The sequence below is a fragment of the Trematomus bernacchii genome, unplaced genomic scaffold, assembly GCF_902827165.1.
Source record: "Trematomus bernacchii unplaced genomic scaffold, fTreBer1.1, whole genome shotgun sequence".
Lineage (NCBI taxonomy): Eukaryota > Metazoa > Chordata > Actinopteri > Perciformes > Nototheniidae > Trematomus > Trematomus bernacchii.
Genome location: NW_022987723.1, coordinates 1097492 through 1123357, shown reverse-complemented (window position 1 = coordinate 1123357; position 25866 = coordinate 1097492). Strand labels below are relative to the sequence as shown.

Sequence of the window (25866 nt, the reverse complement as noted above, 5' to 3'; positions counted from 1 at the left end):
CTTACCTCATCAAACTCTTCGGTCATCTTGCGGATGATCTCTGCGTTCTGCATGTTCCTGAACATCTCAATCCTCACGGTGCCTGGTCACAGAGAAATATGGACAGGATTTCAATCAGATTCACATTTCTATTTGACACGTGGACATGATTTTTTTAATAGTTTTGCTTTGTCCTACCTTTGCACCCCGAGCACTGGATGAAGAAATTGATGAGATCCAGAAGCGCCAAGTCTCTGTCCTGTTTATACGACTCGATCCACTCATCCACCACAGACTGAACGCACACAAACACAAACATCTGTTAATACAAAGTTGCTCAATTCACAGCATTACAAATCGCAGTACAGGGTGACATGAGATCAGCCAAATTGTACTAGAATTGGAAATGCAATACTGGTGTTTTTAAGCATCTTGTGAGACACTTTTACGCTGCTATGGACAATCTTGCACTAATGCACATTCTCAAGATATGAAGTGACTGTTATTCTGTATATATTGATTGTTGTAAATTGTTGTGTAAATGTGTCTATAGGATATACATATTTTATACATATTTTTATACATATCTGTATATTGTATTATCCAATCTCTCTTGTTCAACTCAGCTTTGGGTATGTCTACTAGGTTGAATGATTTCTCCAAGTGTGTCTACATGTTTGCCTGTTTCTTAATATGTAAAAATGTGTCTTCTTCTGTGTATATATATACATATTTGCACACATATTTATATATATATATTAGTTTTTATATTCGGGATTGTGGGAAATGGTATTTCGATCTCTCTGTCTGCACACACAAACTTGAAGATTGACAATAAAGTTGGCTTTGACTTTTGACTATGTGTTTTAGAAGCTTGTATCCCACCCACCTGCATGGCGCTCTTCCCCATTCTGACCACTTCAAACAGCGTGACGGGGTCTCCTCCGTCTCCATTATGTTGAACCACTCCGTTGGCTTTTCCTCGCCCTCGTGCTACGCTCACAGACTTTTCCGCCGGCGCCTTACGAGGCTTCTTATTGGTTGACTGTGGAAGCAGAGACGTCAATAACACGGGTAAGAAAAACCACTTTTATTTACTTGAGAAACAGATAACTGGGGGTTGAGACGGCTTGTTTCTTCAATGATTCAACACAATCAAATACACACACAAACGGAGATGGTTACACCAAAAGTCTGATTGTTAACAAGGCTTTTCTCACTCTTTCCTCACACACACACACTCTGCTGACAGAGGCTCATACCTGGGCTGCTTTTCCAGGCCTCCCTCTCTTCTTCTTGCCTTTGACCTCTGGTTCTTCAATCTCACTGATGCTCATACTTAAGCCCACTGCGTCTGTTGCCCCAGACTCATTGGACGAGTCCCTGAGAGAGAGAGAGAGAGAGAGAGAGAGAGAGAGAGAGAGAGAGAGAGAGAGAGAGAGAGAGAGAGAGAGAGAGAGAGAGAGAAAACACAAAATACATAAGACTTTGCATTTGAAAGCTTTCATTCGTCCACGGGGCAAATATTCAGGAAGTTCTATGAAAAAGAAACACACTCAACAACATCGTGTTTGTTTATGAAGACACAAATGAAGTCACACAAACGTCCACTTTAAAATATGAACTTTATCTACAGTACAAAATTACATAGAGAACCGCTTTAGAAGAGTGCATTTGAACTGTTTCACTTACTGTAGGACGGGGAGCTCCGAGGTGATCATCCTGGTTAGTGGGGCTGGCGGTGAGGAGTGTAACTGTGTGTGTGTGTGTGTGTGTGTGACTTCAGGACCTAGTGTGTTTCAGGTCCAAAAGATGGAGGCACAAAACAGCAGCTCGGTTGGGGGGGAAAGATGTGGAAGGGCAGGGAGGAGAGGCTGCAGGACGGACTGCACTCGACTTAACGGCACTTAACTCTCATCAGCTCCTGGAGAAAAACACACAGAAAGAAAGGAAGGATGGTTATTAAAACATTCATTTCAAAAACAACAAGAAGTGTTCAGCAATTGTTAAACATGTGCCATACAAGCCTGGTTGAAATATGTCAAAGGGAAGCTTGTTTTTTTTTTAACTTAAACTGTGATAAATACATGTTCTCATTGTTTTTAACATTAGGTAACACAGGACAGTTTGTATGATGTGAGGGGTCCTTCTCCCAAGTGTCACAGTTGTGAAAAAGCAGAGAGAATCACTTCCATCTGTCACTCAGGATGTGGAGGGGAAATGGGGAGAGGAGGACACCAACTGGACACTTTGAGAACTACAACAGCTAAATATTGAGGGGTGTGTAGTGAAGGTTTGTGCACATGAGTGTTGTTATTGTTAAAAAATGTCAGTAATCCACTGGGAATAATTTGAGATTTGATAAAGTACAGAAACCAAATGAGCTTTCTATATTAACTCAAGAGAAAAATCCTGTTATCGTTACATTTGACCATTTTAAACTGTGTTAAAGTATTATATAGAAGGAAGAGCAGTGCTATAACGTAATGCCTTTTGGTATATATACAAAAAAAATGAAACAAAGTCTTTGTAAGAGGCGTGGGATTCGTATGAATTTCAGAAATCCTTTCCAGAGTTGCAAAACATTCCCAGGTGGCGCATATGATGCAAACTCAATGAAACAATCCCAACATGCTTTGCAGCCAGAGCTAAGAGTGATGGTAATTTCTCAGTTAGAAGACTAGCAGCTAAGTTCATTTTTACATTAGTTTCTGATCTGTTCATATGCTAATGAGAGCAAAGAGCAGAGGAGGAGAAACACCGCTCTTCACCACAAGAGGCAGTATGATCCACAAAGTCCTCTGGCCAAAGTCTATGTCAAAGTGCTTAATTGAGTTTTAACTGATGGGAAGTGGGTTGAGAAAAATCCCCCAACACTCATTTAGCTCACAGCTCATATTTAGTCCAGTTCTGATAATCTACAAAGTGTTTAAAGGGTGTATTTTCCCCAGAGTGTGTGTGAGTGTATATGTGTGTGTTTGAAAGTAGGTCTGGGCAACAGTAGGGGGCAGGCTAAGAGAGTGTGTATTTAAATACTATCATCCACACAGTGTTTGTACTGAGGAACAGCATGGGCAGGAGAGCCCCCCTGTTTCACCACACACACACACACACACACACACACACACACACACACACACACACACACACACACACACACACACACACACACACACACACACACACACACACACACACACACACACACACAACACACACACACACACACACACACACACACACACACACACACACACACACACACACACACACACACACACACACACACACACACACACACACACACACACACACACACACACACACACACACACTGTATTGTTTTTAGCAGGTTTAAATCTAATTAAATACAATCAGGAGTTGCTCTTCTTACTTTCATGTTAGAACTTCAAAAGGCAGCGCTCACAGAGACAGGAGAGTTTCGACTTGATTTGACCCGCATGCACGTACATGAGCATCTGACCGATTTAGACACTTGATATTCCTGCTGCACCTGCGTTAAACTCCACACAGATAAGATATAGAGGCCTGACGCTGCCAACGTGGCTGCACATAGACATGGAGAGAGAAATAATCCTGGCTGTCTGTGGAGCAGCATTCGTACATTTGGATGAATTTTGTACTTGAATGAGAGATTGAGCAGCTTCTAAAAACATTTTTATGTCACGTTATATGTTGTCGTGCACGCTCTGTGTCAGAAAATGATATTTCATCAAATGAGTTATCTAGGTAAATAAAGTCAGAATACAACACAAACTCTGAGGCTAATATAGCAGCCTCTACGATTCTGTAGGTCTATAACGTCTTATGTGCAAAAGTTATTATCGATGCTTGTGTGTGTTCAGGGGAGCGAGGCAGGACGTGGAGTAATGGGAAAGTAACAGTTCAACTTAAAAGAGAATACAAGAGTATAAAGAGTAGCAAATATGATATTGATATTTGTATCACCTGCTCAGGTAAACAAGTTAAAAGAGATGAGTGCACCTCTGGCCTTGAAGCTACATGGGAAGCTTTATTCTCTCCTTTCTCGATTCAAATCAATAAATAATAGTCAAATACTTTAGAAAATTACAAAAAATAAAGAACAGGAATTCTACAAGAAAGTAAAATAACCTTTAAGCTTACATAAAAAAGCGATATCTCCGCTTTCATCTCTCATTTCTTTTATTCATGTACCCTTAAGTATCCACATATTTGGCCTATACTTTTTAGGATTTTATAATGCAATTATCACTGCCATTAAATCATTTTAAACACTGAATTTTAGATTTAGATTACTTAGCTACATGTAAGTAAGTCGTTAAGACTGTTCGTTAACGAAATGGATAGTTCACTTGGACAAAAAAAAAATCACAATTATTTTTAAAATCATGTAACAATTGTAATGGAGAGACCAGCTTTACAGTATACAGTATATTATAAATGAAGCCTAGAAGAGACTAGTTTCCCTCTAATGGCGCGTTTCCACTACAGCGCGGAGCCCCGTTTAAGAGGGCTGTGACGTCAGCGGCCCGTCTTTGGTTGCGTTTCCACTTGGCCTAGTACCGGCCGGCGGGTCCTAATTCACAGTTTTTCTGGCCTCATAAAATCGTGGGTCCAGGGCCAGAGACAACGAGGCTGAGACGGGCTGAGTATGCTAAACTAGAGAGAGAATCGCTGGCAAGGGGGCTACAACTACAACAAGATGGACATATTTGACCGTGATTTAATTGTAATACACGTTTCAAAATGATGCCGAAGTAACAACATACTGATACCGGTTAGTAAAAACCATGAATTAATGCTTTGACAAGTCTGCAGACAGACGGCAGGCGAAAAACCTTTTAAAATGCGTGTTTTCTAAATGGAGATTGGCTAAGCTAACGCAGTATATGCTCCGACCGTCCACACTCACAACAACGGCCTATGCAGACATAAATAAAGCAGCGACTGTATTCACCATGACACAGGCAGTCTGTGGTTTGTACTTGTTTAACTTTTGTCTAGTTTCTGAACATATATGAGGAGCTGTGAGCTCTGAGTGCTAACAGCTAACGGCTGTGTTGTTTTTCTGGGGTTCTCATTGAAGATGACGTCACGGCTCCGCCTACACTGCGTTACTATAGATACTGCCCCAGTTCCTAAACTGTAATGGAAATGCGCCATAAAGTGAGCCAGTCCTAACGAGGCCTAGCCATACCGAGCGGGGCCGTGTAGTGGAAATGCGCCATAACTGGCTATACTGTACTCTACAAAGTCCACCCACTAAGGCAAGACGCACTGATAAAGAACAAACAAACCAATTCATTTGAGTTGGGACACAGGGATGTGAGTTTTGATACCTAAATATAGTAAAAGGTAAACAAAGAGACCCGTTAAACAGATTACTTTTCTAAAATTGTACATGATAAAACATGCTAAGTGTAGTTTTAATTATGTAGCTCCTGCTTAATGTTTATTTGATTATCTTTGCATTTTTAATGACTGTTTTTAAATGCCATTTTCTTAATGTCTTTCATTTTTGTAAAGCACTTTGAATTGCCTTGTATTGCTATATAAATACACTTGCCTTGCCTTGCTGTAATTGACATGACAATGACCAAAGATACTTTATGAATAATCACCTCATTTCATCTGGTGTAATCAGCTTGATTGAATTTAATTAGCGGACTAATCCCACTAACACATCACACCTCATTGAGAGAGCTGATAATAATCAAGATGGAGCAGGACAACATACTCAAAACTAAATGATAACGCTCCTCCAGTAGCTTGAGACACATGAGACTGTTAATCACACTATGAGCAGTTCATAATAAGCACATGTAGAGATGATACTGGATTAAAGCCACAGTCGTGCAGCTTTGGGATGATCTTATGTCATTTCACCATCGTTCCACCTGCTAACCTTCACACCCCGTCACATCTCAGCTGCATCATTTCATTTCCCCCAACGATAATATTCATCCCTTTAATTATCAGATTATATATCCTTTTTTTTCCTTTGCATTTTAAGAAAATATTCACAAAGCATACATACCAAAAATAAACACATCTAGGTACAAAGATTAACTACATAACAGATGACAAATACGAAAATAAATAAGAGTAATAATACTTGTTAATACTCAGGTATACATTCATTATATTGTTCTATACTTGACCCATTTTTCCCCCCTTTCCTCAAAGATAAGCATGTGGTTTCTAATTCTCACAGTTGTTTTCTATATTAAATAGATTTCATTTACTAAGTAAAACCACGTTGTACATTTTACTCTATAATCTGTTCAATATTTATACTCCATATTCCATATATTTTGAATATATATATATATTTGTATATATATATATATAATATCTGCATGTATATTTTCTATTTCGACATGAATATTTTATATTTTATTTAATTTTTCTTTCTATTCTTGTATATTTTGTAGTTTTGTTTTATTGTAAAATGCCTTTTATGCTGCTGTAACAACAACAATTTCCCAATTTGGGATCAATAAAGTACTATCTATCTATCTATCTATCTATCTATCTTATTCCATTGTGAGTTTACTCAGGCCCCATTTATACGGGAACGCAAAAAGTCTTCCGTTCACACGGATACGGCTCAATAAACGTGTCCCTTCACGAGACCACTGGAAACGCTGGAGACGCTGTAGTACAAATGCCGGGCCTGTAAGTGGCGCTGTACTTCCGCCACAAAATACAGCAAAAGCAGCGAAGAAGACCCCCGAGCATGGTTGCCATGGTTGCCATGGTTGCCCTTCTGTTTATTCTCCGCTGTGGATTTAGCAACATGTAGTTCATGTAGTTCTCCATGTCCACTTGTTGCTGATGGTTGTGGTAGAGGAGCTGTAGATGTTGCACTAACATCTGTAGCATGGTCAGTAGCAGTAGCATGGTCAGTAGCAGTAGCAGTAGCATGGTCAGTAGCAGTAGCAGTAGCAGTAGTATGGTCAGTAGCAGTAGCAGTAGCATGGTCAGTAGCAGTAGCAGTAGCATGGTCAGTAGCAGTAGCTACTGACCATGCTACTGCTACTGACCATGCTCCAGCAGTGAGCAGCAGAGGTGGGGAGAGGCGGGGCTATGGCTTCATCGTTATCAGGAAATGATCGTATAGGGCGTACACACGGAGCCGTTTGGCCCCCCAGAGCGTTCCGGTCGCAGATCTATCCACCTTGGGACCCGTTATCGTTTGAGGGGTCCGTTTCCTCGGTTCCGTTACGGCCTCGTGTGAACGAACGGGCTATACGCGAGAGAAAGGTAGCAGATACAACCCGTTTACGTTCTTGTGTAAACATAAGTTATTATCTTTTAGCCAATTCCTTGTAATTTGTTTGATGATCGCTATTCTAATTACCACATTTTTTGTATTTTCTCTGGTGTTTTCCCCAGTAATAGGGATAATGGGTTTTTGTTGAGATTATATTTCTACTAAGAAAAGGGAGCTAACTTCCTCTGAATCAACTCTTCAGATAGAGCGAAAGGAAAAAAGCATAAAACTCTGACCCGCTATCGACCAACAACTAAATCATCCTCGACGCACATTGGCTTTCCTCGTGTTCTCAACACTGGCACTCTCTTGTTTTCACACACACACACACACACACACACACACACACACACACACACACACACACACACACACACACACACACACACACACACACACACACACACACACACACACACACACACACACACACCACACACACACACACACACACACACACACACACACACACACACACACACACACACACACACACACACACACACACACACACACACACACACACACACACACACACACACACACACACACACACACACACACACACACACACACACACACACACACACACACACACACACACACACACACAACACACACACACCACACACACACACACACCACACACACACACACACACACACACACACACACACACACACACACACACACACACACACACACACACACACACACAGATTTTTCAATCTTTAACAGAAGGCTATGAATAATTTGCAGTGAGCTCCCAAACTGTTTCTTCAATTTTGGAAGACAGGCTAGGAGCTGCCGAATGTTTCCACCTCTCTCGCGCAATGTCATTTACTCTTACTGCAAGACAGAAAACAAACTCACTCAAAGAATAAACCCACTATCTTAAAAATAACAAGCAGAATAATTAATAATACATGTACAGCCCAGTTACTCTTCACTCAGCTAAGCACTTTTTGGCTGCACGGTGACTTTGACATGGGAATAACAATAAAATAATCCAATAACTGCACTGAGCAATGATATAATGGCTCTGCAAAAATGAAAAAATGTCACCTGTGTTACCTGATCAACATGTCATTCAGGTTTAGTAGGTATTATCTTTACCAACACAGAAGAGTAAAATCAAGTAAAGTATTCACATCCAAGCAGCTAGAAAGACGATTTTAGCTTCAAAAAAGTGGCAAAATAGATTGATAGATAGATTCAGCTGAGGTTGAAATTATTCTGATAGATGGCAGTCACATAACTTGTTGAATGATTCACTATTGATCCACTACTGCAAGTGAGAAAAGGTAAAAAAAAAAACAGAGCTTGAGAGAACCAGAAAAGCGATGCAAAACGATAAAAGGAAAGCCACACAATCTAAAACGGCTTCCTGTCATTTTGAAATCCCTCATGGTTTCATTAAACACTGAAAGTGAGAACATTTGTTATTAAGGAGAACAAAACAGGGCTTGTGTTGTACTGAAAAACATGTTCTTACTAATGGCGCGTTTCCACTACAGCGCGGAGCACGGTTTAAGAGGGCTGTGACGTCAGCGGCCCGTCTTTGGTTGCGTTTCCACTTGGCCTAGTACCGGCCGGCGGGTCCTAATTCACAGTTTTTCTGGCCCCATAAAATCGTGGTTCTAGGGCCAGGAACAACGAGGCTGAGTCGGGCTGAGTATGCTAAACTAGAGAGAGCATCGCTGGCAACGGGGCTACAACTACAACAAGATGGACATATTTGACCGTGATTTAATTGTAGTACACGTTTCAAAATGATGCCGAAGTAACAACATACTGATACCGGTTAGTAAAAACCATGAATTAATGCTTTGACAAGTCTGCAGACAGACGGCAGGCGAAAAACCTTTTAAAATGCGTGTTTTCTAAATGGAGATTGGCTAAGCTAACGCAGTATATGCTCCGACCGTCCACACTCACAACAACGGCCTATACAGACATAAATAAAGCAGCGACTGTATTCACCATGACACAGGCAGTCTGTGGTTTGTACTTGTTTAACTTTTGTCTAGTTTCTGAACATATATGAGGAGCTGTGAGCTCTGAGTGCTAACAGCTAACGGCTGTATTGTTTTTCTGGGGTTCTCTGAAGATCACGTCACGGCTCCGGGGGGGGGGTTGAGAATATATATATATATTAGGGCTGTCAGTCGATTAAAATATTTAATCGCGATTAATCGCATGATTGTCCATAGTTAATCGCGATTAATCGCAAATTAATCGCACATTTTTTATCTGTTTTAAATGTACCTTAGAGGGATATTTTTCAAGTTTTTAATACTCTTATCAACATATGAGTGGACAACTATGCTTTATATGTTTGTTTATTATCATTTGAACAATGACAAATATTCTCATGAATATTAAACACAACAACCTGAACATTACAAATATTCGCCTCAATTCAACCTAGAACCTCTCTCATACAATAATACTGTGTGTGTGTGTGTGTGTGTGTGTGTGTGTGTGTGTGTGTGTGTGTGTGTGTGAGCTATGTGCAGCTCAAGGCATATATGCCTGTGTGTATGAGCTGTGTTGCGCGCACTATCCGTGCTGAGTGTGCTGTCTGGCTACCTGCATAAAGTCAAGTGCTCGGCGCAGTTGTCGGCGAAATGTCGCTCCTCTGTTTTCATTGAAACAGCTCCTTATATCCGTTAGCTCAGCTAGCTAGCACCAGATGCTAACAACAACACGTAAGTTGTGCTTCGCTCGCGCCACACATACACACTCCCTCCCGGTCCTCCCGATGGCCAGTCCGGGCCTGCCAGTGAGCGTGGAAGTGTGGTCTGCCACAAGCGGGCAGCAGGAGCGGGGCTGTCAGCATCAGCTTGTAGATGGTATTTTAAACTCGATGCGCTCTGAAACTACGGCGGCCGTGGACAAAAAATACACATGCGTTAATTGCGTTAAAATAATTAGTGGCGTTAATTTTTTTTTGCGTTAACGCGTTATTAACGCGTTAACTTGACAGCCCTAATATATATACATATTTTATGTATCTCTCTGTACAGCACTTTGGTCTGAGGTTTTTAAGTGCTATATAAATAAAGTTGGATTGGATTGAAACATCCAATCGTGAAATATGACAGAACGTACTGTAAAAAGTTTTGGGGGTTTTTACACATTAGTTACACATCTGTATTTAAGGGCATTTCGACACCTGAGAGTCTGAACCAAAGTTTGTGTTGTTGTCCCATCGTATACATTTGATCCAGTTTTGGTTTCTTTGTATTTGCTCCTGTGGGTAGTGTCCACAGTAATAACTGTTACATGTCTAATGTGTAATTGTAAAGCACTTCGAGTGCCTTAAAAAGCGCTCTAATAAAAAATGTAATGAATTATTATCATCATGTTGGGCCGGGCAAATTGAGGAGAACAAATGCAATAAACCATAAAGATACAAACTCAGAACAACAAGAAAAAGTACAGGTTCATTTGCTTTAAATAAGCCAAACCATTGAAGTGCTGGTGCATTGATTTCATTAGGTTTGATACCATATAATTGAGTGAGAAATAATCGTCAGTAATGTGGATTTAAGTTGGTTACCGCACATCTAGAACAGTCAGTACATTCAGAAATGTATATAAAGTAGGGACATAAACAAACAATATTATGATATCCAGAATCTAAAACTAGTGTCGTAACTTTTAAAGGCCACGCATTGGCCAATAAATGTGTAACTTTTTTTATATAAGAAACCAATACGCCTCCACATTCATTGATCTATTACTCAAACTGGATTGTACCTTAAACAATAAACCCAACGATGCAGCTACATGCATTTTTGAACAGAGGCCCGTAACATCCCCTCGGGCGATATCCCGTCACATGACAGCACTGTGTGAAATATAAATAAAACAACGGCACAGACGATGGCCTCAAGGCTGAGTGCTTGGAAAAACTCATAAACCTGTTATCCAGTCAAAATATCTTTAATATTTTGTATGCATGCTTCTTGGTTAATATTAAGCCGTATTTGACTCTTTTCTTGCTGTAACAAATGCACATTTCCCCTCTGTGGGACAAATAAAGGTATTATGATTCTGAAAAAAGTTAAACCTATCGTTAAACGTTGCCACAATGCAGGAGCATCCAGAAAAACCCTGCATTACTTTCTACAACTTTCTTGTAATTGTCCTGACAAGAGAACAAAGTTAGAAACTGAAACACCCTTTATCAACGTATACTAGTTGCTTTTCCAACGCATTATTATTTTCTGAAAGCATCGTGCATCAGGGTGTTTCAGCGGCGACATGAACAACTCAATACCACCAGATTGTTGAGATACAGGCACAGTAATTGTTACTTTAGTGATGTCCCACAACTTATTACTTTGTGTTCTTGTGAAGCCAGGTCAAGCGAGACGTTTTTGTGTCACGATTAAGAAGTTAAATAAAGAAACGGGATTACTTTTGCTAAAGAAAGACTGCATGGCAATGGTCTCCTCTTGAAGGAGCGGAACACATTTAGCTTGCAGCCGAAACCTTTTCCTAAAGCGATGAAAGGAAAGCCACACAATCTAAAACGGTTTCCTGCCATTTTGAAATCCCGCATGGTTTGCAGTGTCATTAAACACTGAAAGTGTGGAAAGTTAACATTTGTTATTAAGGAGAACAAAACAGGGCTTCTCTTGTACTGAAAAACATGTTCTTAATAAGTGACACTTCAACAAAAACAGGTCTGAATGCCAGCTTGCAGAGGAATCTAACTCTGGCAATAGTGCAGTTGTACAGCTATTTTCTACTTGAAGGGAAAGTCCTGAAAGTCCAGGTGGTTCACAGACTATTTGGTGTCTGTTCATTTCATCTCAAAAGGGTTTTAAACTGGATCATTTATGCTTGATCTCTAATTGAAACTGCAACACCCTTTATCAACCACCAGATTGTTGAGTTAAAAAACAGGCACAGTAATTGTTACTTTAGTGATGTTGCACAAGTTAGTACTTTGTGTTCTTGTAAAGCCAGCTCAAGTGAGACGTTTTTGTGTCACGATTAAGAAGTTAAAGGTCACCTATCATGCTATTTGTAGGCAATAGCATAGGTCTCAGATATATACAAATATATAAAAAACATGTCTATGAAGTGTTTTGCTCAAAATGCCAAACAGATCACCCATTCTAGCCATGCCTCATATCCCTCTATTTCACTTCCTGTTTCAAAAGTGCTGATTTGGGGTATAAAGCTTTTAAATAAAAATTGCAAAAAAAACAAAACAGGGGGCTGAGCTCATGCGGGACCCGGCAGCTACCGTCTAAACTAAATGCTGCCGTGATAAAACGCCATATCATGGATTATCAAGGATTATTTCTGAAACAGTATGGAGCTCAAAGGCTTTCTCTCTTGCCGGTTATACCACAAGGGGAGTTCCTTTTTATTTCCTGCTTCTTCACTCAAGTGAGACGTTTTTGTGATTAAGAAGTTAAATAAAGAAACAGGATTACTTTTGCTAAAGAAAGACTGCATGGCAATGGTCTCCTCTTGAAGGAGCTGAACACATTTAGCTTGCAGCCAAAACCTTTTCCTAAAGCCAAACTTCTGTCATCAGGCCGTGTCTCTAAGCTAATTATAGAGTGAACACAGAATTGCGTTTGGGGATGGTGAAAGTGTGACGCAACCAGATATTGTAGGAGGACACATCCAGCTATGATGCAGTGGTGCCATCACAATCTACACATGAAAATGTATTCAAGGTAATAAATCAATTCCAGTGCCAGAGGAAATGGTGAGTTCAAACACCCGGACAGAAAGGGATAAATCTTGTTTTACAGAGTGAGTGTCTTTCATGGTCACTTCATATCCGTCAAATGTGAAATACATTTTTTTTCCCTTGTAGAATAATCTGGCTTTTCCATAAAAACACTACTCCTGTCTTGGGTTAAAAATAGAGCAATCTCATTAAAAGGAAATGACCAATTAGTGCAGCACTAACACTTTATTTCAACACATCTTAACAGCCCTAAACTAAAAATATCTACACTATTATGGCAACATTGAAGATGGTCACTAAAATTACTGGACATAAAATACTGTTTCCACACATTCATGTAAATATATCTAATAGGTATATATGACCCAATTTGTATATACACTATGTTCATTTTCATTTGAATTCATTTCTTACTTCATGGTTTATATGACCCAATATGTATATATGCACATTTTAATTCATTTCTTATTTCATAGTTTTTCATAATTTTTCAGGGTATAAGCAGGAATCTTGAAGTCAAATGTAAGACCTTTTAAGACCTTTTTTAAGACCCTTGTCATACATTTTAAGACCTCATCGCCACTTGGAGTTTTAACCGGTTACATTGGCGACACACTTGACCTCACATTTACTATATACAGTATTGATTGTCCTTCCTCCTTATTTTCCAACCATTTGGACGCAAACTTGCATTTCCCCATAACGATGTTGTTTAACAACCGGCGTAAACGGACCTTCGCGCGCTATCAAGCAGTGAGCGTGCGATGTCCTGTTCAGATGACGTCAAATCCAACGGGATGCCATAAATAAACTACACAGAATCACACTACACACCTACGCAATGATTACATTCAGGCAGACTGTAGAATACAACCTCTTTGGACAATTTACCGTATTTACCCGGAAGTAAGCTGCATGGGTTCCCTCGACAAAAAAGCAATGGGATTTCTCCATAGGATTTTGGAATATTGTAAAAATAATAAGGTCTGTGGAAAACGAACCTGTTTGATAAATGCATGTTTTGTTCAGCCGGATAATCTCCACATGTCTACCCTACTTTTACAATTTTCGAATCATAAATCTAATCGCCAGAAGCAAAATGCTAACGTTATGCTATAAACGAACTACAGCCGAGTACAGCAGCACGACTTCAATGTCACGCCAACTTAAGATCCATATTCAAAAATACAGATTCAAAATGGTACAAGTTGAAGCGTTTGTTTGAACAGTTTTCAGGAGGCAGGTACTTGCTTTCAAGCAGAACAGGGGCGAACAAACTTAGCGGGAGTGTTTACGTGTTCGGCGTAATAACGTACAACGTCCTCGACAACTTCTGTAGTCCTATTCAGCCACTTGGTAACAACCATCGTTTTTCAGACACGTCAACTCTTCAAAATCCCCAGTGGGGTCAATGCTGATGTATTTAATGTCGTAGAACAAAACGTGATCCGTCTCTTGACTTTGTGTCAACCACAGACCTTATTTCCAGCTATTTTCCAAAATCCTATGGAGAAATCCCATTGGCTCTGAGAGGAGGGAACCGGAAGTGGTAAAATGCTAACTCACTTCCAGGTTTTAGGACTCGTCACTGCACCACTCTATAAAAGGTCCATCTTATCTTATCTTATCTTAAAAGAACACAGGTTATTTTTAAAGTGTTGTGTAACCGATGCTCTCTCCCTCCTTCTGCAGGGTCGATCCCACTACAGAGCCACTGTGGCTGGCAGCGATTCAACATCACTTTTAATGATGACACTTCAGCAAGGTGGATGTCAGGGGGCTAGAGACTCTTGCTTCCTTCATAGCGATGCTTTAATAGGACATGAATATGTGCACACACCACCGATGGACTCCTGCTGTTTCGGTCCCTGCAGGATGCTTCTTCTGATGACTAAAAACCTGAACTGCTATAATTGGCCATTATCTCCAGAGGCAACCCAGTCTCACAAAACTGTATATTCACAAATAACCCTCTCAAGACGTGACATGGATACAATATTTTTTCCTATTCATTTCTAATGAGCAGTGTCCATGTCACATGATCGCAAACTTTCCCATTGAGAATAAAAAACAAGGCGGACACCCGATTTATTTTGAGTGGAAAATCCAAAATTGTAGGATAGTTTGGCCGTTATAATGCTTTTTGATTACATTTCTAGCAAGATGTTTATATTGTATTTCTAGAATCTACGTCCAGTGGATGTGTAGGATCCATAGTTTGACAGATATTACGAAGATTATTTGAGCCCCATGTTATTCTTTTACAAAATATTGTATCCATGTCACGTCTTCAGAGGGTTATTTGTGAATATACTACGTTTTGCCCTGTCGACCAACGTAGCTATTACACGTTTTTTGGTGAGACGAAGCCTGTGTTTCCAACACTGTGGACTTCAAGTGAGACAGAAACAGAACACTCACCAGTAATAACATCACAAGGGAAAAATATGTTAATAAAGAAAGGTTTTTCAACAATTTACTACAAACTGGGAGAAGTGGACTCACTTTGTAAAGCCCTATAGGCCTGATTTTGTTTTCACAGATTCATAACTCTGCTGTAAAGGAATGTCTACTCCCATAATTGTTCACTGTTGTTTTCATTTCTTTTCTTTATGTCTTTCTCATCTGTGTTTTTTGTGTCGTGTGTATATTGCTGAAAAGAACTATGAACAGATGTATGTCATTCATGTAAAGAAGATGCAATGTACAATAAGCGGTGACAATGTTTGACACCAAATGCCAATAAAAAAAGGTTTCTCAGACTCTTATGTCTTACTGGTTGTGTTTCTATGGATTTAGCCAATCGAGACTTTGTGCTATTTCTGTCTCTACAGTCAATATTCCTCGATATGAGACAGTGGTGCTACTGCGAACTGCGGAGTAAATATAGCTTTTCCCACTTGGGCTACTTAAGGGTGGGGTAGGTAATTTTGGAGAAACCAGCTCGAGTGCGCTAGAATTTGAAAATACACAGCCGGAAAAAATCTGCCACTTCCTTACAGAGCCCCTCCTCCAACACACACGAACGCGCACATGACCAATGAGGGCACGAGATAAATTTGTGCACAGATGGAAGGCTGACAGGCAGGTAGGCCATCCAGTTATTTTAGCCGGGCCGGCTAAAATGATTGGTCGTGCTTTTTACAGTATTACGGCTTCCACAGATGAAATTCTTTTATGGATTTTTTGTCAAAGCACTTAAGATATTCATTGCTATCGGGATGTTAAGAGCATTCCATGGAATATAACAAAAAGTGTATCTCGAGCCGGTTTCTCAAACTTACCTACCCCACCTTTAATATACAAGAATATGTATGAGGATTAGGACAAAAACAAGTGGAAAGATAACCAAACAAAACTGTTAGAGCCAATATTTTGATTTTATAAGAAAGGCCACCTAATTGTGACGCCTGTAGTCAACGCACTATAAAAGACTACAAATCCCACGGCGCCTCCTTTAAAGGGACAGTGATGGGCAGCAACCTGCTAGAAAGACGCCGTCGAGGAACAGTTTTTAACCGTTAAACTACCCTTTAAGTTATTAAGTTATATAAGCCTTATCAAGAAGAAAGAATACCTAAGTTGTTTGTTATTTTATTTTTGCTTATTTGTTTTGAATATTGTAAAGGCCTCTTTTCTTTGTTGCACATGTAAAAGTTTGTTATTTAATTTTTGAGCAAACACATCGCTTAATACCATCCAAACCATCGGACGCCAAGCAACTCTTCAAACTGTAACGGGCCGTCTCCACAGCAGCGTTAAAATATCTTGAAACGCTTCTGCCCATTCACTTTGAATGGGGTGACGTCACTTTCCCTCACTTTTCGCCGAAATGCATTGTGGGCAGGCGAGCGGAGATTCTCAGGACTTTCAAGATTCAAAGTTGAACAATGTTCAACTTTTGAGGCTGAGGTGGAAGCGTCAGCCAATCAAATCCCGTGTACGCAAATCTGGCAGTTCAAGCTCTAGCCAATCAAATGGCGTGTATGCTGGGAGAGACATACCGCAGGTCATTTCCTCATATTCCAAAAAATGGAGGAGAAATTAGCGGTAGGGAATCACCCTGTGCTTTATGACCAGTCCCTATTTACCTACCGGGATACAAACCGGAGGAGCCAGGCATGGAGGGAGGTGGCAGAGACAGTGGTAGGTTTTCACCTGTTTTGGGAGTTTATATCCAGTTTACTTCGGGCTTTTTGGCTTCGTATGTCGCGGGCGGGAGATTCATGTGATTGGTTGATCGCAAAAAAATCCCCAAGCCTCAGATACGCCCACCTCCAAGATTTTTTTAACGCTGCTGTGGAGACGGTCCGTTAGTAACACAAATATAAAGGCAGAAAACGAGTTAGAACATGTCTGTTTAAGGCGTCTAGTGGCTTGATAGATAAACAAGGAAGGAAGCCACGACAAAAACAGTAAATATTGGGAAAAATGAACTGGAAGAATAATTCCTGAGACGAGAACACCATTTTATAATATATTAGTCATGTCTATGGAAATTAGACAAGACAACCTGGCCGAGATGAATGTTTCCTCATGCAGTTAAACCCACTAAGTAATATTCATTTGCTTCAGTGCGCTGGTGTGTAACGGAGAACAAGTCTCGCAGTGTGTTGTGTCGACAGTCACCAGCGAGTGCGAGTCACTGCTGTAAGAAAATAAAATCAATATTATGTACTGTAACTTTAAATTAATACACTGTTCTAATTTAAAATTCTGAAAACCGGATGTTCACGCACTCGACTTCCGGTTTTTGCGAGTAAATACCGTCAACTTTCGGTTAGCATTACCATGTAGCTAATATTATGTTTTGTGTACGTGAATTTAAGGAGAAATTACACGTGGTGTTGCACACTAAACACACGGTCTTTAAGCCTCACTTATTGACGCTGCAATACTATTATTAAGGAATGTTTAAATGACCAACAGATGTTAGAATATTGTAAAATGACCCTCAGAAAACGACAGGACGTGCCTTAGACCCGCCCCGTCGACGCTGACCAATGGGAGAAGACTTTAGACTTTAACATGTGATGGAAACAGGAATTCGGTCTCTTTTCTGATCCCACGCCAACGGAGGAAGGAGGAGCACAGCTGTTCACCCTCTTTGCAATTTCATTGTATCACCGTATCATTGTTTAATTAAAACGCTGTTAACTTGTAAATACGTTTCCTGGACTCTTTTCAGCTAATCCTGCGCTCAGAGCTAAAATACCTTACACTGCTTTTCATGTTAATTAAGACACAATACATAATTAGGGTGATTTAACAGAGTTTGTGTCCCCTCAGGTAGGTTTGCAGCACAAAACAAAACATCAAAGTGTTGCGGGGGAAACAAGAGGGAAGCGAGTCAAGAGGACTTCACACAAGTGCATCAACAGTTCAGCCAAAAGCATGACTAATAAAACACGTTAAAGCGAGACAAAATCTACAGTCTGCTGAGAAACTTCAAACTGGAGAAGTATAATTACAATGTCCTTATTAAATTAACTGTATCCAAGCTTCAGTAGCAGTAGTAGTAGATGATTGGGAGTACTCTGTAATGTCTAGAGTTCTCCAGGAATGAGCATCATAGTCTCAAGAGCGATAGTTCATAATACAAATTACACAAAATTGATCATCTGTGGTTACAGCATGACCCATTTCAGACTGATGGAGCATCGCTTGGCAGCATCTTGTGCAATGGATAACAAAATATTTACGATATAAATAAATGAACATTCAGCTTAGAAGCATTTCCTCTTTATGCTTTGTACCGAAAATACCCTGCATCATTACCTCCAATACTCAACAGATCTGCAAAAATAATAAGGAGCCTCTTTGAGTGAAGAGTGCAGTCAGAAAGATTCCTCAGTGTCTCAGGTCTTCAGGCAACAGTGGTACACTTATAAGAAACTGTACTAGAAGACAACGGGAATGTTATTTTCTCTCTATTTAATAATCAAATGCGCACAGGCTGAGGTGTTAAAGTGTGTTTCTGCGGTGTCAAAAGAATTCAAACCCTTTTTTATGGGCAAATATCCCCTATTATAGTGTATTTAAGTCTCTTATGAGTGACATGTATCATCAGCTGATGTTGTGCTGATTTCTGGGATGTGTCAAACTTGATTATACTGTAAAGAAATGACAATTTATAAGGCAAAACGCAAAAATATACAAAAACGGAATTGTCCTATGTGGGTCTCCGAGGGTTAACACTGCTGACCTGCTGATGTTAGTGATCTCAGGCTGGAGAGGATTCCTTTTTACATGTTCTCTTTCGCGCTGTGGCTGCACTCAGACGTGGTCGGTGTAATTATTTGGCAGGCTTGAATATTTAAAAAACTGTTGTTAGCCTGTGTGAAGCTCTAGTCTTTACAGGGTTGCAGCAACATGCCCAGAGAGACCTGAAATAAAGGACTTTCTGCTCCACAGCCATTTACCACTTTTAGTATTTCTCAAAAACAATTAATCTTGAAGCGGTTGGCTTGTGGTGCATTCGATCCACGCTCTGCTGTTATCTGTAACTGTAAATCTTGCTCCTTTCCTACCAGGCCGACTGTGGTCGCTTTAATATACTCTTCCCACCACAGAAGAACATGTCTGACCAATAATTGAACATTGACATCAATCCTACTACTACCTACTAGATAAGTGTCTTGCCTAACAAGCCAGTTGGTTCATCCTCTGGAGAGTAAGAGCATGATTCAAGGCTTTTATTATCATTTGTGCATAGCTACAGTGTAGTTATGACAATTAAAATCTTAGGTCACAGGCTCCTCCAACAATAAAACAGATAGAATAGTGCAAGTGCAGATCAAATAGTGCAAGTATAAAGTTAGCAGCGATGTTATAGCTGTGAACATTGTGTGCCGTGTGTGTAGTGTCGTTTATTTGCCGCCTCAACTCTTCAAAACTCAAACCAAGCTGTGTCTTGCTTACCCACCGCTGATTCAAGTATTCAAGGTTAGCCATTAAGTTAGTGATAAAATAAGAAGGGCTGATCTTTAAAATGTCTTTAAAGGACGCTCGTCTTGCAGTTTTTGTGTGTTTAGCATTCATCTGTTAATATTCTCATGTCAGTTGATGGTTATTATGAAAATCCCCATTACAGTGTACATGATGTTGTAAGGAGGAAGAGGCAGAGTGAATTCATTTGTGGTTTCTTCCACTATTATGCAAAATCCTCTTCTTCATGTCTCTTCTACATCAACATGTGTCCCCTCTTTTTCATGTCTCTTCTACATCAACATGTGTCCCCTCTGTGGAAAGACATTCTGGAAGTTTCAGGAAAAAAGATTCTCTCTTTTTGTCCTGATCCATTTATATAACAACCTGTCTGAAAATGAGCTGATCAGATTTTGGCCACTTTATGATGTCATAACGATTTTTTTGGCTTGTGTAACCATTAGCCAATCACCAACCAAGGTAACCCCCCCCCCACCTTATCACCTGAATCTCCTCCTAGAGCACCATTAGCCGCGTTCACACCGGAGTACTTTTCCCCGTACTTTTCGCGTTTAGTTCCGTTAGTACCCCTTATGTCGCGTTCACACCAAAAAGAGCACTTCATCTCGGGAACTTTTACCCCCATTTTAGTGCCTGCTGAGAGATGGTACTTTCCTGGGGGAAAAAAGTGTCCCAGTTCTGATTGGCTGGGTGAATTGCAAACCACGCCCCGTATAACTCTGAAATGTTTTGTAGAGCTGCCATTTTATTATCCTCGCATTAGCATTATTAGCATTAGCATTCGCCCAGCGCAGAAACGCAGAGAGACTAACTTATGGCAACACAAAATAAAACATGGGAGCGGTGGAGATGAGGAGGTGTCGGCGTTCTGGCGATTTACTCGGAAGCACCTTCTACTGAAGCCAGTCCCCAACTCCGGGGACTTCCGGCCGGGGACTCCGGGTGGCAGTATACGCCGTGAAGTTGTTTGCGGCCTGCCAGTAAACCCAAAGCAGAAGAAGACGAAGTGACGTCAGCGGCTCATTTGCGTAATCTTCCCTCAGGGAATTTATTCCGGTGTGAACGCGATCTGTACTTAGTGCCCTGGGGTAATTAGTGCCGGCACTAAATACGGCAAAGTACTTGGTGTGAACGCGCCTATTGTGTTCTTTGTAACCAAATATCTCTCAGAGGGGCGTGGGGAGGGGCTCCTTATTTTCATCTAAAGTAACAGACAGAGAATCAGCACTTTTGAAACAGGGCTGAAACAGAGGGGATTATGGGATGCTGCAATGATCTGTTGGAGCCAAACACTTCAGAGACATGTTTTGTATATATCTGAGACCTATAATATATTGATGAAAAACAGTGCAATAGGGGACCTTTAAGAGCAGTGCAGCAGTGTCAGGGGCGAACGCCGGTTGCTCGCAGAGGTTTAGTTTAACCCGGGTGTATTTAAATGGATTTAATTAAGTTGGACCTGCTGGCCTCAGGGATCATCCCATGACTGCAAGATGAGACGGTAAAGCCCCCAGACGGCGGGTCAAAGCGCCTGGAAAGCTCTGAAAAATCAGCAAACGCCTCATCCTGTGCTACTCTGACTGTATGTCTAGTTCAAGTGCTCTTCGCTTAAAGGGAAATCAATTCGTAAGCACAGTGTGCATAAAACTGAGTGGAAAAAGGTTGATGAAAAAAAAATCCATAAATTGATTGATGATGATATCTGGCAGGGCTGAATTAGCCGTTTTCTGCAAATGCCACAAGGAAGAAAGCTTGAAATAGATAATAATGTATGTAAATGTCTCAACCACCTGCCCTACAGACATCTCCTGTAATGAGAGAGGTGTAGAGTACATTATAGAAACTCAAAGTAAGATAAATAACCTGCAATCAAGTCAGACAGATGCATGTGATCTATCTCAGGTCTTCAGGCAACAGTCGTACTCTTATAATAAACAAAGCTCAAACATTGTCCTTGAAGCAGATTACAGTTGGGTAAGAGCTGGGCTAAAAGAAACTCAACGAGAAGACAATGGGAAGGTATTATTCTTTCTCTATTTAACAATCAAATGTGCACAGGCTGAGGTGTTAAAGTGTGTTTCTGCGGTCTCAAAACAATTCAAGCTCCGTTTTTTCTTTTTTTAGAGATGTCTACAAGGAGTATAATACGTGGAGTGCTAAGAGAAGAAATAACGGATCCTTCTGGAGCATTTGTGAAAATTCAAACTACACGATCAAGCTACAAGTACTACATGTACTTTAATGTTGTTTTATAATTGTTTGTGAGATAGAGATTTTGCAATGTTTTTTAGTGTTTATTGATTGTTACCTGGCTCAGGAGTGCAGATGGAAATTAGCTATTAGCTCAAATCTGGCATAAAACATATCTTCTCTTTTCGGAGATGAATGTATTTATCCCATTGTCCAATTAATGTATTCAACCCATCAGAGACTGCATTGACCTCACCACCTTCAAAAATTGTATTGCTTGATGTTAATGTGACGTTTTTTTTAATTTATGGGCAAATATCCCCTATTATAGTGTATATAAGTCTCTTATGAGTGACATATATAATCAGCTGAGGTTGTGCTGATTTCTGGGATGTCTAACTGTCTCAACCACCTGCCCTTCAGACATGTCCTGTAATGAGAGAGGTGTAAAGTACATTATAGAAACTGAAAGTAAGACAAATAACCTGCTATCAAGTCAGACAGCTGTGTAGATCTGAAATGGAAAAAAAATCAGGAAGTGCCAGTTTCCTCACGGCGTGTTCTGATAATGACGTGTTTATATAACACCGTGTGAACTCAGATCTACACTTTCAACACAGAGGGGAAACACAACTTTATTCTGCTATTCACTATTCAATTTCTATTCTTTAAATTCATGCTATATTTACAAAAAATGCAGCGTAGAGAGCCAGTCAACGACCCCAAGCTAACCAACTGTGACTAGTAGGGTTTTAACAACAATGTAATGTTGAGTATAAACCTGCAATCTTTTATTAAAGAAACAAGCAGCATGTTTATCAAATATATCTCGGGTTAAAACTGTTGTATTACCTGCGTTATTGCTGAATTTAGTACAAGCAGGCCCTTTAAAATAAACACATTTACTGATCTTTGCTCACAAAATAAAGAATCAAGCTATAAATGTGATAGTGGCTGATCAATAATTACATCAATCAGCTTCTGTAAACATCAATGTTTCTGAGCTCGAGACAGAATGTAAATGAATGAGGTTTATGCGCACAAGAAAAGAGAAAGCAATCAAAAACAGATTATTTTTCAGACAGTTTCTAAGAGCTACATTAAGATTGAATATTATAGATTACATTTTATAAGCTAGCCAAGGTCGCCTCCATTATGCCCGTGAGACTCAGTGAGAGGCTGTAAAACCCAGAGAGAACGATCAGAGGAATGGTTTCAGATCGAAGTGAACATCAATCACTGGTTGTTACTAACCTATGATGTGCTTCATTTCTTATTTTCAAAAGATACTTAACTGTATATCATTTTAGTTGTATCTTTAATTGTATTCATCTTTAATCTTGTGAGAATCTGTGCTGTCCTGTTTTTCAATCTTACCCTGATGCTGTTTAAAATACTGAATTTCCCCACGGGGATTAATAAAGGTCCATCTATCCATCCATCCATCCATCCATCCATCCATCCATCCATCCATCTATCTATCTATCTATCCATCTATCTACATACCTAGCTATCTATCTATCTATACCTAGCTATCCATCTATGTATCTATCTACATACCTAGCTACCTACCTACCTACCTACCTACCTACCTACCTACCTACCTATCTATCTATCTATCTACCTATCTATCTATCTATCCATCCATCTACCTATCCATCCATCTATCTATCTATCTATCTATGTATCTATCTATCTATCTATCTACATACCTAGCTATCTACCTACCTACCTACCTACTCTATCTACCTATCTATCTATCTATCTATCCATCCATCCATCTACCTATCCATCCATCTATCTATCTATCCATCCATCTATCTACCTATCTATCCATCCATCTACCTATCCATCCATCCATCCATCCATCCATCCATCCATCCATCTATCTATCTATCCATCCATCTACCTATCTATCCATCTATCTATCTATCCATCCATCTACCTATCCATCCATCTATCTATCTATGTATCTATCCATCCATCTATCTATCTATCTATCTATCTATCTATCCATCTATCCATCTATCTATCCATCCATCTATCCATCCATCCATCCATCCATCTATCTACATACCTAGCTATCTACCTATCCATCCATCTACCTATCCATCCATCTACCTATCTATCTATCTATCTATCTATCTATCTATCTATCTATCCATCCATCTACCTCCCCATCTATCTATCTATCCATCCATCTATCTATCCACCCATCCATCTATCTATCTATCTACCTACCTATCTATCTATCTACTTCAGTAATTAAATATAACAGTATATTCCCTGTACTCACAAACTACTGCAGGGAAATAAGGATTTTTCTGTTCCAATAACACGAGCGGCCAACATCCAGTCAGCAGTTCAACTTTGAATAAGAGCCGTTTCTCAGTTTAGACTAATATTTATTTTACTGGGGTTGAACACCAACAAGGTCCATTCAATGGTACGATAAGTAAAACAGGCCGAATTGAAATATTTCAGGGTTGTGTCTGGAAACTTCCGGCGTGCGCCATCCAGTGTTGGGTGTAACGCGTTACAAAAGTAATGGAGTTACATTAATGTATTACTTTTTGTTGTAACGATGTAATGTAACGCATTACTAATGACATTTGGGTAATATACTACCCGTTACAATTCTCAGTAACGCAGTTGCAACACATTTTAACCCGAAATGAAATGGTGTTTTGTTTTTTAAGAATTCACTAACATCGTGAGACATTCCGACACCAGAGAAAGATTGTGCGGGTAGATTAGTAAGCCTGGTGTTTTCCCTTCAGGCTCATCAAGATCCCTCCGCTTCGCGTCGGGTTCCCTGATCAGCCTGTCGGGCGTTCTTTTCCCCATAATGACCGCCTCGCTGCACATTATCCCGCTTATTACACGGCCATATACTAAACAAACTACAGAGCCCATTCCGTGTTCCTGTTATTGTTTACTTCCTCTCTGCCTTCTTCTGGTGATTTATCTGACGTCCAGCGCTCCGTCTTTTAACCTCTTTTCCTTTCTCTTTCTTGATCCTCCTTAGCAACCTTCATTATAGTCCTTGACAGTGGTCTGTACTACTGTATTAACGTGTCACATGTTAAGAATTTACAATCAGAATCGAGTATTCAACTATGCCGTGTAATAAAAGTTGTTAGTAGCCTTATGGCGCGTTTCCACTACACGGCCTCGCTCGGCCCCGCTCGGTATGGCTGGGCCTCGTTAGGACTGGCTCACTTTATGGCGCATTTCCATTACAGTTTAGGAACTGGGGCAGTATCTATAGTAACGCAGTGTAGGCGGAGCCGTGACGTGATCTTCAGAGGACCCCAGAAAAACAACACAGCCGTTAGCTGTTAGCACTCAGAGCTCACAGCTCCTCATATATGTTCAGAAACTAGACAAAAGTTAAACAAGTACAAACCACAGACTGCCTGTGTCATGGCGAATACAGTCGCTGCTTTATTTATGTCTGTAGGCCGTTGTTGTGAGTGTGGACGGTCGGAGCATATACTGCGTTAGCTTAGCCGATCTCCATTCAGAAAACAAGCATTTTAAAAGGTTTTTCCCCTGCCGTCTGTCTGCAGACTTGACAAAGCATTAATTCATGGTTTTTACTAACCGGTATCAGTATGTTGTTACTTCGGCATCATTTGAAACGTGTATTACAATTAATCACGGTCAAATATGTCCATCTGTTGTAGTTGTTGCCCCCCTTGCCAGCGATTCTCTCTCTAGTTTAGCATACTCAGCCCGACTC

General features: G+C 40.2%; 1 protein-coding gene across 4 annotated transcripts in view; it reads right to left on the bottom strand.

Annotated features, from left to right (window-relative positions):
• The window catches only part of stag1a (stromal antigen 1a), a 74479-nt gene that overhangs the window by 25457 nt on the left and 23156 nt on the right, over positions 1-25866 (bottom strand). For 2 of the 4 annotated variants that reach the window (XM_034144435.1, XM_034144437.1), the window contains exons 2-6: positions 1672-1903; positions 1242-1362; positions 869-1024; positions 178-274; positions 6-82 (exon numbers count right to left, since the gene is read on the bottom strand). In XM_034144435.1, the coding sequence (XP_034000326.1) occupies positions 6-82; positions 178-274; positions 869-1024; positions 1242-1362; positions 1672-1700 (480 nt within the window). In that variant the 5' untranslated portion in view covers positions 1701-1903. Of the gene's footprint in view, positions 1-5; positions 83-177; positions 275-868; positions 1025-1241; positions 1363-1671; positions 1904-25866 lie in introns of those variants that run through there. The other 2 variants (XM_034144436.1, XM_034144438.1) reach the window with 1 other exon arrangement.